Raw genomic sequence first — 15,071 nt, 5'->3', positions numbered from 1 at the left:
TCAGGGCTGGAGCCCCTACTGCTACGCTAACTGCCTGCGGTCGGCTACGGCAGGGCGTAACCCCTCCCGCGGTGGCCCGCCCGAGGCCATCTGCCTCAAAGGCGTGCCACAGTGCTACCACGACCTGCGGGAGGTGTTCAGCAAAGACAACGCCCAATCCCTGCCGCCCCACCGACCGTATGACTGTGCTATTGACTTGCAGCCAGGGGCTCCATTACCGGACTCCAGACTTTACCACATTTCACAACCGGAACGGGAAGCCCTGAGCACGTACATAGACTCCTCTCTAGCGGCGGGACTCATTCGCCCGTCGCGTTCCCCGCTGGGCGCAGGGTTTTTCTTTATCGATAAAAAGGACGGATCCCTGCGCCCATGCGTTGACTACCGGGGCCTGAACGACATCACCATCCGCAACAAATACCCTCTCCCCCTCATGGATTCGGCCTTCGCGCCCCTTCAGTCCGCCACTATTTTTTGAAAATTAGACCTTCGTAGCGCCTACCATTTGGTCCGTATCCGTGAGGGGGATGAATGGAAAACAGCCTTCAAGACACCTATAGGGCACTTTGAATACCTGGTGATGCCGTTTGGGCTCACGAACGCGCCCGCCGTATTCCAGAATCTGATAAATGATGTGCTCAGGGACTTCCTCAATGTTTTTGTTTTTGTTTACCTTGATGACATTTTTATTTTTTCTCGCTCTGCAAAAGAACACCGGCAACACGTCCGACGGGTCCTGGCGCGGCTCCTGCAAAACCGGCTCTATGTGAAGGCAGAGAAGTGTGACTTCCATTTCCGCTCTCTGTCGTTCCTGGGGTTTGTTGTGGAGCAGGGGCAGCTCAGGGCCGACCCCGCCAAAACCAAAGCGGTGGTGGAATGGCCGATCCCAAAGACGCGCAAGCAGCTTCAGCGGTTTTTGGGGTTTGCCAACTTCTACCGCCGCTTCATTCGCGGGTATAGTCAGAAGGCACTCCCCCTCACTAACCTCACGTCCACCAAGCTCCCTTTCAGGTGGACTCCCGATGCTGAGGGGGCATTCAACCGCCTCCGTCGTGCCTTCACCAACCCCCCTGTTCTGCGTCATCCCGACCCGGAGCTCCCGTTCACGGTCGAGGTTGACGCATCCGAGTCCGGAGTAGGGGCCGTCCTTTCCCAGCGCTCTCCCACCGACCAGAAGCTACGCCCATGCGCCTTCTTCTCCCGCCGGCTCAGTCCCGCCGAGGCCAATTATGACGTCGGCAATCGGGAACTGCTGGCGGTCGTCCTGGCCCTGCAGGAATGGAGACACTGGCTTGAGGGGGCTAAACACCCCTTCACCGTCTACACGGATCACAAAAACCTGGCGGCCATCCGGTCGGCCAAGAGACTTAACTCACGGCAGGCCTGATGGTCACTCTTCCTCACCCGTTTTGACTTTTCTCTCACCTACTGCCCAGGGTCACAGAACACTAAGCCCGACGCCCTATCCCGTATCCATGAGCCGGCAGAAAGGGAGGAGACCACCGCCAACATCCTGCCGACCCAGCGCATCCTGGGCGCCCTGAGGTGGGAGGTTGAGAGAAAAGTCCAGCAAGCCCAGGAAACTACCACCATCCCCAGGGGCTGTCCCAAGGATCGCCTGTTTGTCCCCCCCCCCCTCTACGCACTGAGGTGCTTATTTGGGGGCACACATCTAAGATAGCCTGCCACCCGGGGGTCAACAGGACGATCCAACTCATCGCCCAACGGTTCTGGTGGCCGGGGTTCAGGAGGGACATCACCCTCTTCGTGAAGGCCTGCCCGACCTGCGCCCGTGGGAAGGCCTCCCACCAGCCCCCGGCCGGACTCCTCCAGCCCCTACCGGTTCCGTCCAGACCCTGGTCCCACATCTCCGTCGACTTCGTGACAGGCCTTCCCCCCTCCCGTGGCAAGACGGTCGTCCTCACCGTAGTGGACCGATTCTCCAAGTCGGCCCACTTCGTTCCGTTAACCAGGTTGCCGTCCGCCACCGAGACGGCTCAACTCCTGGTTAACCATGTCGTCCGTCTCCACGGGATTCCGACGAACATCGTGTCGGACCGGGGACCGCAGTTCGTGTCCAAGGTATGGAAGCGTTTCTGTCGGTCCCTAGGGGCATCGGCGAGCCTGTCGTCTGGTTACCACCCCCAGACCAACGGACAGACGGAGAGGAAGAACCAGGACCTGGAGGCGGCCCTCCGGTGCGTGTGCCTCCACAACCCGGCGTCGTGGGCCCTGCACCTACCCTGGGTGGAGTACGCCCACAACTCCCTGGTCTCCGCAGCCACAGGTCGGTCCCCATTCATGTCTGCCTGTGGCTATCAGCCGCCCTTGTTTCCCACACAGGAGGGCCAGGTGGAGGTCCCGTCTATCGATCATCACCTCAGACGGGCCCACAGAGTCTGGAAGGAGACCAGGGACGCCCTGTCACGCACCGCATCCCGGAACCGGCGGGTGGCAGACCGCCATCGGCGGCAAGCACCCAGCTACCAGGTCGGGCAGGAGGTCTGGCTATCCACGAAGGACCTTCAGCTGGCAGGGTCCTCGGCCAAGCTGGGCCCACGCTTCACGGGTCCCTTCCCCATCGAGGCCATCCTCAGCCCGGTCTCGGTGAGGCTCCGGCTCCCACCCACCATGCGGATCCACCCCGTCTTTCAGGTTTCCCTCCTCAAGCCAGTGGAGACCAGCCCCTTAGCCCCCACGCCCGCCCCCCCACCTCCCCCCCGGATATTGGACGACGGACCAGTCTACACCGTGCGGGAGATACTGGACTCCAGGCGCAGCGGCAGAGGAGTGCAGTACCTGGTCGACTGGGAGGGCTATGGACCTGAGGAACGTCAATGGGTTCCACGTTCCTGGATCCTCGACCCATCTCTCACCCGGGCGTTCCATGCGGCTCACCCATCCAAACCTGGTGGGCCGCCGAGAGGCGTCCCTTGAGGGGGGGGCACTGTCACATCTCGTTGCCATCCGGGGGGCGCCCCGCCCCTCCTGTCACCTCCTCCGCCAATCTTGGGAGACGGCCCCTCCAATCATCATTCACCTGGGTTCCCACAGCTGATTGTCATTCACTGATTGTGCCTTCTGCCTATATCTGCCCGTCGCTCACTACCGTCTCCGTCGGAGTATTTTTGGACATTGCCGTTTCCACTTCCGTGTTGCCAGGTCTGCTGTCATTTCGTTATCTTCCTCCACTCTTCCCTGTTTGTTATTTTTTGATATATGTTCCAGTAAAGACTCTTGCTCCATCCAAGCCTGTCACGCCGTGTATTTCGGGTCCTTCCCTATCGCCAAGATCCCGTCGCTCGAGTCCTGCCTCTTTGCACTCGAGCGTCGTAACAGACATCAGCCTATCAGCTGTCCCTTCACTTGATTGACGCACTGGACACCCAATCAGATGACATGTCATTATTAGGTACAATGCATGCTCAAACAACGCACCTTAGCATTGCAAAGCTAACAAGCTAGGCGTTAGTTCCTTCCTAGTTTTTCGCTTGTTTTTTGCCTCTTAAACGTAAGATAGGGTATATAAATGCAAGATGGGGTATAAAAATGAGTGGGAGAGCTGGAGGAAGTAAGAAGAAAAAAATGTATCACTTTCATACGGAATGGGAAGTGTGGGGCGAGCACTAGGACCAGACATCTCACCCAGCAGGTGTACAGCAGGGGGTGTGTTTATGATAAGATTATTTTACTGCATTTTCCCATGTTTGAGTTAGGTCCACCTGTTAGCAGTTGGAATAAACACGTGTCTAGAATCAGTCGTGTGTGCTCCTTCCTCAACTGCTACACTAGTGACCCCGACGTGATCTGAGCACACAACCTTCCTCAACTGCTACAGGTGGATTTTTTTCCATGATGAATTTTCAATGCATCATCAAAGTGAACTCAGGTAATGGCAACAAATTTAAATCATTGTGTTGTAAATCATATGCATCAACAGACCTGGCAAGAATCATCAATACATTTCTCAATGAATATAATGGGTAATTATTTTATCATTTTGACTTGGTCATTTCCAAAGTATCTCCTATGTTGAAAAGGTTTGAGCACCCCTGTGTTAGTGGCGTACATTAACATTAGCGTACAATGAACAAAATGAAGAAAACCAAAGTGGAATACATTCGCTTGTTCGAGGTCAGTTATCAAGAAATGTATCGATGTTGTTTTGATGAGAAAAAAACGTTTGATCAAATGAGTAAAAATTGTGGAAAAATCCTGAGATCTACTGTTAAGTCATAGTTTGGCTTGAGAACAAATAATTCTCCATGAAATATTAATTCACCAAAGACACAAATGTTTTAAAAAATCACAGATATTTTTAAAGAAAATACAGTGATAGAAATCGTTATCGGGATATTTTTCAGGTTGCATTTTATGTGATAGGGTTGTAATTGTTTATCTGTGATTGTTTCCCATTTGAGTCATCATTAAAAAAAGATCCTGGTTTGTGGAAGAGGTTGGATTGTGATTTAAGGACTTTAAAAGAAAAGAGAAGTGCTTTTCATTTCATGCTTGTATATTTTTCAATGTCGATATCCAATTGGTCACGTAAAATGTTAGATTTTATCAACAAAAAGTCACTATTATTATTAGTATTGGCATTTTCGTGTTTATTATGTTTGTCAAAGTCATTATGAGTGCCTTGCACGCTGGGTCCGAGAGGATAGTAATTTCATTTGTGCTGTATGTCATGCATATTAGCATATTTGACAATAAAGCTGACTTTGACTTTTGACTTTACGACTAGCTGGCTATCTATTTGCTATCTATGGCTATCTGGCTGGCTCGCTAGCTATGTAGCTGGCTATCTATTAGCTATCTATTGGCTATCTGGCTAGCTTTCTGTGTATTTGAGTTACTTTCGGGTTGAGTGAACGCTGTCGCGTGTGGCCTTGAGTTTTTTTCTGATTATTATCTTTGGTTCAACTGTTTTTTTTTTTTTTTTTTTCGGGGGGGGGGGGGGGGGGGGTGAAAGAGCCTGGGAGAAAAAAAAAACTAACCCTTCGTTATGATTTAAGAAAAAAAAAAAGATCCTGTTTTTGGTTCGCGTGGATATCTCAAGTCCTGATAGGAGTGTGCAAATCTGACTGTTACAGCTCCCCATGTTCAAGAAAACTAAACAAACAAAGAAAAAACATCCTCAAAGACATTGGACAGAGTCGAAAGTCATATTTCATCACAGCAAATCCGCTAAAATTTGCACAAGCTGAGAAAAAGTTAAGCAGACAGCTTTACTATTTAAACAAAAAAACAAAAAAAAAAAGGCTTCCCGACAAATATTCAGTTGACAAACTCTGAAAGCGGCATCAGCACATCACGAGATTCAGCGGTAAATGCCAATGTGAAAGGCAAAAAAATCTTTTTCGCAACAAGCCCATAATATCCACAAGGATGATTTTACTTTTCTGTGTATGACTGTAAACATTTCAAAGTCATGCTTGCTCTGGTTTGTCCATATGTTTTTCACCTTGTTGATTCAGACACACAGTGAGACCTCAACTCACAAACTTAATTGGTTTCCAGAAAGTGTGTGTGAGGTGAAAAGTTAATCTTCTGAACATTTATTTCCCATAAGAAACCATTAAAATGAGAATAATCCGCTCCCAGGTCCCCATAAAACATACTTTTCTACTAAATAAGCCTTAAAACGACACAAAATATACCTTATTTCATGTATAATAAATATGCTATTGTATTGTAATAAAATAAATAAACTGTACTGTATTATAAAGTGGTTTTATTGACCATGGTGATAGTCGTTGATGGAGTTGCCTCTTGATGATATCTGAGTGAAGTTGCGGTGCTTTTTCGGCGATAATACCCTCACTCACATTGCCCCCTGCTAGCTGCTTTTCGGTCATCCAAATCAACAGAAGTTTTTCAACCTCTACCTTTGCCTGAGACCGTTGCTCAACACAGAAACACCCTTAATAGCTTCCTTGTTCTTAAAGGACAACTGACGTCACTTTTTTGTTTCTTAACTGATATCAGAAAAGACGTCTTATAGCATCTAAAATACCCAAAACGTGCAGTATGATATTTTTTATTCAAATGCAAAACACCAATAAAAATGAGTGTGTCCAAAATCTGCAAAAAATTGAGCTGCGAATTGGGCATTTTCAAAAAATCCCGCCCCCAGTTCGTCTTGCATTGCTGGAGAATCAAAACAATGGCTTCAGATTCAGAGAATATGCTTTCTTGTTACACATCCAGTTATGAATATGATTCAAATAGTTCTGAAGAGGAAAGCATACATGTTTGCAATCAAGAAGAAATTAAAGAATTTATTCTGTGCCGTTGAGGCAACATTGAGGGAAAATGTCTCACGGAGAAAGAGGCACAAAATGGCGACCTCCTGTGGCCACCTCCGTTTCTACAGGCTGATAAATTCCTTATATGGAGCTTGGAAGCCCTCTTCTGGCGGCTTTTGGGTGCAACACGAGGTCCCCAGACCAAAGAAGTACAGAAAAATACATTGACGTGATGGAAGGACCACTACAATGCGTCTTTTTTTCGGTCAGGGGCGTTCCTTTAGTGACGTCATGTATGGACTCGTCACCAACTCAAAAGCAAGACTTCCTGAATATTCAGCGCGAGTCTTAAAACGTAAAATATAGCTATATGCGGTGGAATCTTAGACCTCGGTTGTCCTTTAAGGATGGTAGCAATGGTAGACTTAGCATTCTGGTACTGAGAGGCTAAGTCACACAAACGCACACCTTGTTGGTGTTTTTCGATATCTCCTTCTTCTGCTCGACCGTCATTTACTTTTGTCTTCTTCGGCTAAACACTAGGCTGTTGTGGGGTCTTTTTCGGTACCATAGTAGCATAAGTACTCCACTCGATAACAAACCATGTCTGCACTCAAAGGGTGTGTGGAAAACTAGTCCACCAGCCACCATGGTGCTGTGTGGTTTGGTTCATCCGCCGAAAACTAGCTTGTATATATGCTCGTGAAATGAATGTTCGGGAGGCAAAAAGCTTGTGAGCTAAAGCGTTCGTAAACTGAGGCATCACTGTACTGCCAACATGAAAATAGACATTATTGTTTTTTATTTTTTTGATATTGTCCTCAAGAATAACGGGACAAAGACATTGTCTTTGAGCAGCATGTTGTTAGCTTCCTGTGGCTACTTAGCCGTTGTTGTTCTTATCAAGAAGAAAAAGAGTAAAGTCCACTTTGTAATTTTTGCCTACGAAAAAATGTAAACAGCTAGGCGGCAGCTCCCGTTCATCATGATGAAAACACGTTCTTGGTGATGAGAGAAAAATGGTGTTTTGGACATGAGTTGGCCTTGGGGGGGTTCACCTAGAAGATGAAATTCAATGTTAGTTTTACCGTCAACGTAATGTTATGAGAAATGTGTGATGTGAAGGTTGGTATGGCAGTGGTAACTCTGTCTTTATTGAGAATTAATCAGTTATGGAAGACATTTCTGAATGAGCAAAGTAGGGACGCGTTTTCCATGTAAAAGCTCTAATTCGTCCTGAGCTACCCTTCAAACCTCCTAAAAACGCAGACAGATGTTTCCAAAGGCGTAAAAATGCATTAAAAATGTGTCAAATGTTACAATTAGCTAATTGGATGAATAATATATATGTAAATAAACAAGAGTTGAGCATAAAAACAAACGAAAGAATTACAGTCAATCATCAAAATGGTGGCGATTTCGCTTTGAACTCATTTCAACTTGAATTTATTTGGGAATTGAAAATATGACATGGAACGCAATTCCCCCAAAAAACGTTTTTTTCCCCTTCCACAAGGGGGCAGCATTTGCCTTTTGCCCATGTTAGCTCTTTGTTCCAGCTTCAGCTGTTCTTAAAGCACGATAGCCTTCAGTGCTGACATGAATGTATATTATTATTATTATTATTATTATTATTATTATTATTATTATTATTATTATTATTATTATTATTATTATTATTATTATTATTATTATTTGCTATCTATTAGCTATCTAGCTGGCTAGCGAGCTATCTAGCTAGGTATCTATTCACTATCTCGCTGGCTGGCCATCTTGAGTTCATATTCTCTCTCAGATTAGGTTTTTGTCTGCCATTTCCCTGTGTGGAGTTTGCATGTTCTCCCCGGACCCGCGTGGGTTTTCTCCGGGTCCTCCGGTATCTTCCCACACTCCAAAAACATGCATGGCAGGCAGATTGACCACTCCAAATTGTCCCTAGGTGTGAATGTGAGAGTGACTGTTGTATGCCTTTGTGTGCCCTGCGATTGGCTGGCAACCAATTCAGGGTGTCCCCCGCCTCGTGCCCGAAGACAGCTGAGATAGGCTCCAGCAACCCCCGCGACCCTAATGAGGAAGAAGCGGTACGGAAAATGAGATGAGATGAGAGATTTGCTTTCTCATCAGTGGGCTTTTTGGTAAAATGCTTCAAAAGCATCTCAGGCAACTTTAGCATCGTGAGCGATTGCCAGACTGGTCAACACTTTTTCTGGGTGACTCATGTTTCCGTAAAACTATCAGAACACCTCTTGGTTTCAGGGGTGAATGATGACGAAGCTGCGCGCGCACACACACACACACACACACACACACGCACACGCACACACACACACGCACGCGCACGCACACGCACACACACATACACACACACACACACACGCACACACACACACACACACACACACACACACACACACACACACACACACACACACACACACACACACACACACACACACACACATACAGTGATACCTTGGCTTACGAACTTAATAGGTTCCCAGACAGACTAAGGCGAAAAGTGTGCATCGCAAAAATCAATATCCCATAGGAAACCATTAAAATAAGAATAATCCGTTCCCAGGTCCCCATAAAACATCATTTTCTACTTTTTAATTTTCTAATCCTTAAAACTACAAAGATATACCTAATTTTATGTATAATAAATGTGCTATTGTATTATAATTAAAGAATTATACTGTACTGCATAATAAATTCATTTTATTTACCTTTGTGATGGTCGTTGATGGCTTGATGGAATGGAGTAGCATTAAACACTTGATGAACGTAGCTGTTGGGGTAATTCACTATACAAACATCTTTAAACATCGCTTTCTAATCTTTGTTTACGTTTTGGACTTCCTGATACGTCATATCCTGCCTTCCTTTACATGATGTCGAATCTACATTACGTCACACACTGTGCGCCGTATAAATGCTCTCCCATTGCAGTTCGTCTCTCTCTCTCCTCTCCATGCCTCCTCCTTGGAGGATGTCTCTGCTCGCTTCAAGATTAAACCAACTTTCTGTTCAAAACCTGGCTTCCTGATGATTTAACCATCCTCTGCCATCAACGCCCGTAGAAGCAATGAATCAGGGACGAACGATCAAAATAAACCCATTAGTAGCCTTCTTCTTTCACCATCTTGAGGAATGATCCCTTGTAGGTGCTTTCTCTGCGATAATTTTATCTAGTTCCTCATCAATTGTGTTCTGTTTAGCTGGGTTGATAGCTTTTTGCATCAAGTGTGTCTGTACACTTGTAGCAAAAAGATATCAACTTTAACAACTTTTGCTTTCTCATCAGTTGGCTTTTTGGTAAAATGCTTCAAAAGCGTCTCAGGCAACATTAGCATCGTGAGCGATTGCCAGACTAGTGAACACTTTTTCTGGGTGACTCTCAAATAACCCGTACAAGCTACAGATGGCTTGTTATTTGTGGAACCTGATTAATGGGAATTTTAACCTTGTAGTCTACATCAAAGTACGACTACTATCAAAGTTCAAACGAGTCCAAACTTCACTGTTTGCTATCCATTTTCTCACTCTCTCTCTGTCGTCTGCCTGTCTCCTTATTGTTTAAACCACCTCCCCTCACTGCTGCATTCTTGACCCATCACGTGACTTCAACCGAAGACTGGGGTCGGGGAATAGAGGACAAAAAATAATGTCGGCAGCCATTTTATTTTTGGGAGAATGGCTTCACTCTCTGTCTGTCAACCCCCCCTCACCACTGCTGCATTCTTGACCAATCACGTAGATTAACGGACGACTCGGGGCGGGGAATAGAGGACCAAAACAAGCCGGATGCCATTTTCTTTTAGGAGAACGGGCTCGTCGCGAACAACACATCACGCATTGTGGCAGCTCTGTGTGTATCCCGAAAAATAGTTCGTACGCCACGGTAAAATGTTCATAAATTTAACGTTCGTAAACCAAAAAGTTCGTAAGCCAAGGGGATCGTAAACCGAGGTAACACTGTATATACACGATACAAATATCACACACAAACACACACACACAGACACAAACCAAATCAAGTACCTGTCGGGAGCTACTTTCAAAATGGTGGTCTCTCTCTGGATCACCAATCGATGTGCCTGGGAGGAGCCGAGGCTCGCGGGAACCTGTTCATGGTATCGTCGTATGTTGGGATGCTGGCACAGGAACAAAATTATTAGCAGCCATAAATAGGGGGGGGCACCTATTCAGGTTAAAACAAGAAGCTTATTAGGCAGGAGAGAGAAACATGAAGTGTTACCCAAACAGACACTGTCACTGAAAAATGTCAAATCGGCACATACAGTGATACCTCAGCTTACATACGCTTTAGCTCACCAACTTTTTGCCTTATGAACATTAAATTCACAAGCATATAGTCTTGGCTAATGAACTAGTTTTGGGCGGACGAACCAAACTACACAGAGGCGGACTAATTTTCCACACCCCCTTTGAGTGAATACGTGGCTTGTTATCGAGTGGAGTACGTTTAATACTAATACATTGTATTTACAAGCGCTTTTCAAAACTCGCAACGGCACTTTACAGGCACAGGATAAGGCACAAACTTGCCCTGCCTATAAAGTAGGGTTACTACTAACCTCTCAATTACTTTCTGATCTCATCAGTACGGCACTAGTTAATTGTTCAGAACTATCTTTGCGATGCTAATTTGTGTTTGCATAGTCATCAAATTTTTTGGCAATTTTCAGGTGTTACGTGTCCGGCTTAGAACGTGGGGTGACTATTAACCTCTCAATTATGATCTGATCTCATCAGTACAGCACTAGTTCGGAACTATTTTTGTGATGACTGATAGAGTGTTTTTATGCACATCCGTAAACATTATGTTATTCCATGTTTAGCTTAGTACATTTTATGTTATTTCATGTTTAGCTCAGTAGATATTATGTTATTGCATGTATAATTTAGACGACATGGAATTATGAAGCTTATTAGTTGAATAGTTGTGAAAGCAGAATGTAACAAGTATCAACTTTCAGTCTGATGTCCTCCAAATACTTGTCTGTAGCTGATTGGACAACAGATCGCTGCTGTGTTCTTTTAAAACTAGTCTGAGCGGGCGGGCTTTTGCTTTTTGTTCTTCTTGTGTTCGTGTGCTCTTGGCTCCTCGCTCCGACGAGAGATGTGCTCCCTTTGTTTCATGATAATAAAGTAGTTTTTTGTTCACCATCTATCATCCTCGCTGGTATTTCATCACAGAACTTCGTTGAACACCGAACCAGACGAGAAACAAGAATTAGAATCGAACAATGACTATTTTATATTTGAGTTAGTGGTGTACATTTCGCTGGTGGGTCTGGCTATCGCTGCTCTCCCGCAGACATGGTTTGTTATCGAGTTGAGTACTTTTGCTCTAATGGGACCGAAAAAGACCCCACCACAGGCTAGTTTTAAGCGTCCCGGTACCAGTACGCTAGGTCGACCGTTGCTCCCATCCATTGACAACTACCATCACAAAGGTCAATAAAACGACGGTATTATACAGTACAGTTTATTTATTTCGTTAAAATCCAATAGCATACTTGTGATACATACAATAAGGTATATTTTTGTGTAGTTTTGAGGCTTATTTAGCAGAAAATTCAGTTTTATGGGGACCTGAGAACATATTTTCATTTGAATGGTTTCTGATGGGAAATAAATGTTTGGAAGATGAACTTTTCAACTTACACACACTTTCTGGGAACCAATTAAGTTCGTAAACTGAGGTATCACTGTATTTGATTAAGAATACAATCCAGGTGAATTATGTTGATTAAAATGTTTTTAAAATGTCAGTCGTTGGAGTTTGTTTTTTTTGCAGTGCCAGTACTTTGTTTGTTTTTCCGCTTCCTGGGTTTTATCTTCCATTTTATTTTCACTTTCAAACAAACTATTTTTTTATTTTTTTATTAATGCGACAGTACTCGATCGCTGGAAACATGTTTGTACAAGACAAAATGAGAACATTTCTTTAGCCGTCATCTGTAATTCATTGAAGGTGTCGGACGTTTCGATATATATATATATATATATATATATATATATATATATATATATATATATATATATATATATATATATATATATATATATATATATATATATATATATATATATATATCAGGTCAGAAGGAATTGCATTGTGTCTTTTTAGATCTGGAGAAAGCGTACGACAGGGTGTCCAGAGAAGACCTGTGGCATTGCATGAGAAAGTCTGGAGTGACAGAAAAGTATGTCAGAGCGGTGCAAGAAATGTCTCATGACTGTAAGACAGTTGTGAGGTTTGCTGTCGGTATGACTGAGGAATTCAAGGTGGTGGTGGTACTCCACCAGGGGTCAGCTCTGAGCCCCTTCTTATTTGCTATGGTGATGGACAGGCTGACAGACGATGTTAGACAAGAATCTCCTTGGACCATGATGTTTGCAGATGACATTGTGATCTGTAGCGAGAACGGGGAGCAGTTGGCAGAGAAACTAGAGATGTGGAGATATGCCCTGGAAAGGAGAGGAATGAAGATCAGTCGCAGCAAGACGGAATATTTGTGTGTGAATGAGAGGGATCCAAGTGCAAGAGTGATGCTACAGGGAGAAGAGATAAAGAAGGTGGAGGATTGTAAGTACTTGGGGTCAACTGTCCAGAGCAATGGAGAGTGTGGAAAAGAGGTGAAGAAGCGTGTCCAGGCAGGCTGGAGCGGCTGGAGAAAAATGTCAGGTGTGATGTGAGATAGAAGGGTTTCAGCTAGGATGAAAGGAAAAGTGTATAAAAGAATGGTGAGACCAGCCATGATGTTTGGACTGGAGACCGTGCCCTTGAAGAAATGAAAGGAAGCAGAGCTGGAGGTAGCGGAGCTGTAGAAGGTGTTGAAGAAGTTGAGGTTTTCTTTGGGAGTGACCAGGTTGGATAGGATCAGGATTCCTTTTCGCGTTACACACTCTGTCTGGGAACTAATTAAGTTTGATTTAGAAAGCTTCGACTCCCTTCTTTCATCAGAAAAAAAAGAGTTAATTCCCAAGTTAGATGGGTCTGGAGTTATATGAGCTGGAAATGTGGGCGGGTGTTCAAAATACAATGCAATACATACATATTGGTTGATATAGCGCTTTAACATGGAAAAGGGGGAAATGATGCCCCCTTGTGGAAGGGGAAAACATAGCCAGAGGTCTGATAATGACGAAAACCCTGGCACTGGAATGGACACATTTTTTGGACATCGTCTGGCAGTGAATGAGTTAAGATAAATAATGAGAAGATATTTGTTTCATGTTTTTCTCTCTGCCTGATGTTACAGGCTTATTATAGTCAACCGGTGAGAAAAAAGAATACCCATGCAGTTACTGTATTTTTTGTTTTTCGGTGACATTGAAGTGAAAAGGAAAAGAAGCAGAATCCCAAGTGTTTTTTTGCCATGCTTGCCTCTCTGGAAACAAAAGGATCAGGTGCACATTGACGGGACTTTGGCTGATTCTAAATTAGAGCAGATCATCATTTTGTGGCACACATCATACGTGACGTGCACGATGTTCATCTTGCTGCTAGATCTCAGACAGAATTCAGTGAACAAACACAGTGCAGCCCATCCTCTAGCATGTTTGTGGCTCTGCTGTACGTCAAACCTGTGACAGGCGTTATCGAGAATGGTGCAATAAAATTACATACCGGATTTTCCGGTGTATATGGCGCACCTAAAAGCCTTGATTTTCTTCCAAAGATGACCCTGCGCCTTATCTCATCTCATCTCATTTTCCATACTGCTTATTCCTCATTAGGGTCGCGGGGGTTGCTGGAGGCTATCTCAGCTGTCTATAGGCACGAGGCGGGGGACACCCTGAATTGGTTGCCAGCCAATCGCAGGGCACACAAAGACATACAACAGTCACTCTCACACTCACACCTAGGAGTGGTCAATCTGCCTGCCATGCGTGTTTTTGGAGTGTGGGAGGAAACCGGAGGACCCGGAGATAACCCACGTGGGTCCGGGGAGAACATGAAAACTCCACACAGGGAGACCGGACCGGGACGCGGCGACCTCTGCACTGTGAAGCCGGTGTGCTAACCACTCGACTACCGGGCCGCCCCTGCGCCTTATAATAATAATAATAATAATAATAATAATAATAATAATAATAATAATAATAATAATAATAATAATAATAATAATAATAGCGAAGGAGTCCAAGATGGCGCCCAAGTAGGCAGCCGTCAGCAAGTACTCTGATGAGCCTTGCTTCTTTTGTTGTTTTTGTCTTGTTTTGTGTTTTCTTTTGTCACTTTGTGTTGTTGTGCATCGTGTGGAACGGATACGGATTCTTTCTCAGCATTTTTGGCCATGACAATCATCAAGGAGGAGTCTGTGCTGAGTGGTTGCGCTTTTTCGGCAGGATGAATATGCCAGTACTGTTTTTGAATGGGAGGAATGTCGGTGCCATTCGACTGTCATCGCTGGACACCAAAGGGGCCATTGTGCTTTTTTTGCGCCTGTAATGGGCAGCATCTTCACAGCCCCGCTTTGTTCAGTGGAAGGTCGGTGCTGTTGGACAGTCTGCGGCTGGATGGATACATGACTTGAGGAGCCCGCGATAAGAAGGAAGGAGCGTCAGCGCAGAGCGCCGATGCGTATACGGAACTGTCGCAGGATGGAATTGAAGCTGATTTATGGGGGACAGGAGATGTGAGACAATCTCTTTTCGTCAACGGATGCTACAGCTGCGTGTTTGCTTTCAACATTTAGCTTGTAGTCGATGTGCACATTCCACCATGATGTCTGTGATCCACTGGTGAAGAGACACTTTGATCCTCTCCTATGTCATCTGTAACTG

General features: G+C 45.1%; 1 protein-coding gene across 10 annotated transcripts in view; it reads right to left on the bottom strand.

The window, feature by feature from the left end:
* Positions 1–6,180: 6,180 nt before the first annotated feature.
* The window catches only part of prom1a (prominin 1a), a 112,051-nt gene continuing 103,160 nt past the window's right edge, over positions 6,181–15,071 (bottom strand). For 9 of the 10 annotated variants that reach the window (XM_088991039.1, XM_088991043.1, XM_088991047.1 and 6 more), the window contains 2 exons: positions 10,293–10,405; positions 6,181–7,309 (listed from right to left, as the gene is read on the bottom strand). In XM_088991039.1, coding sequence (XP_088847165.1) covers positions 10,333–10,405 — 73 coding nt within the window. In that variant the 3' untranslated portion in view covers positions 6,181–7,309; positions 10,293–10,332. The remainder of the gene's footprint in view (positions 7,310–10,292; positions 10,406–15,071) is intronic. The other variant, XM_088991050.1, reaches the window with a different exon arrangement.

The sequence above is a fragment of the Hippocampus bargibanti genome, linkage group LG02 (assembly GCF_051943395.1).
Source record: "Hippocampus bargibanti isolate YZ-2025 linkage group LG02, ASM5194339v1, whole genome shotgun sequence".
Lineage (NCBI taxonomy): Eukaryota > Metazoa > Chordata > Actinopteri > Syngnathiformes > Syngnathidae > Hippocampus > Hippocampus bargibanti.
Note: the sequence above shows the minus strand (reverse complement) of the source record. Positions and strands in the feature narration are given on the sequence as shown.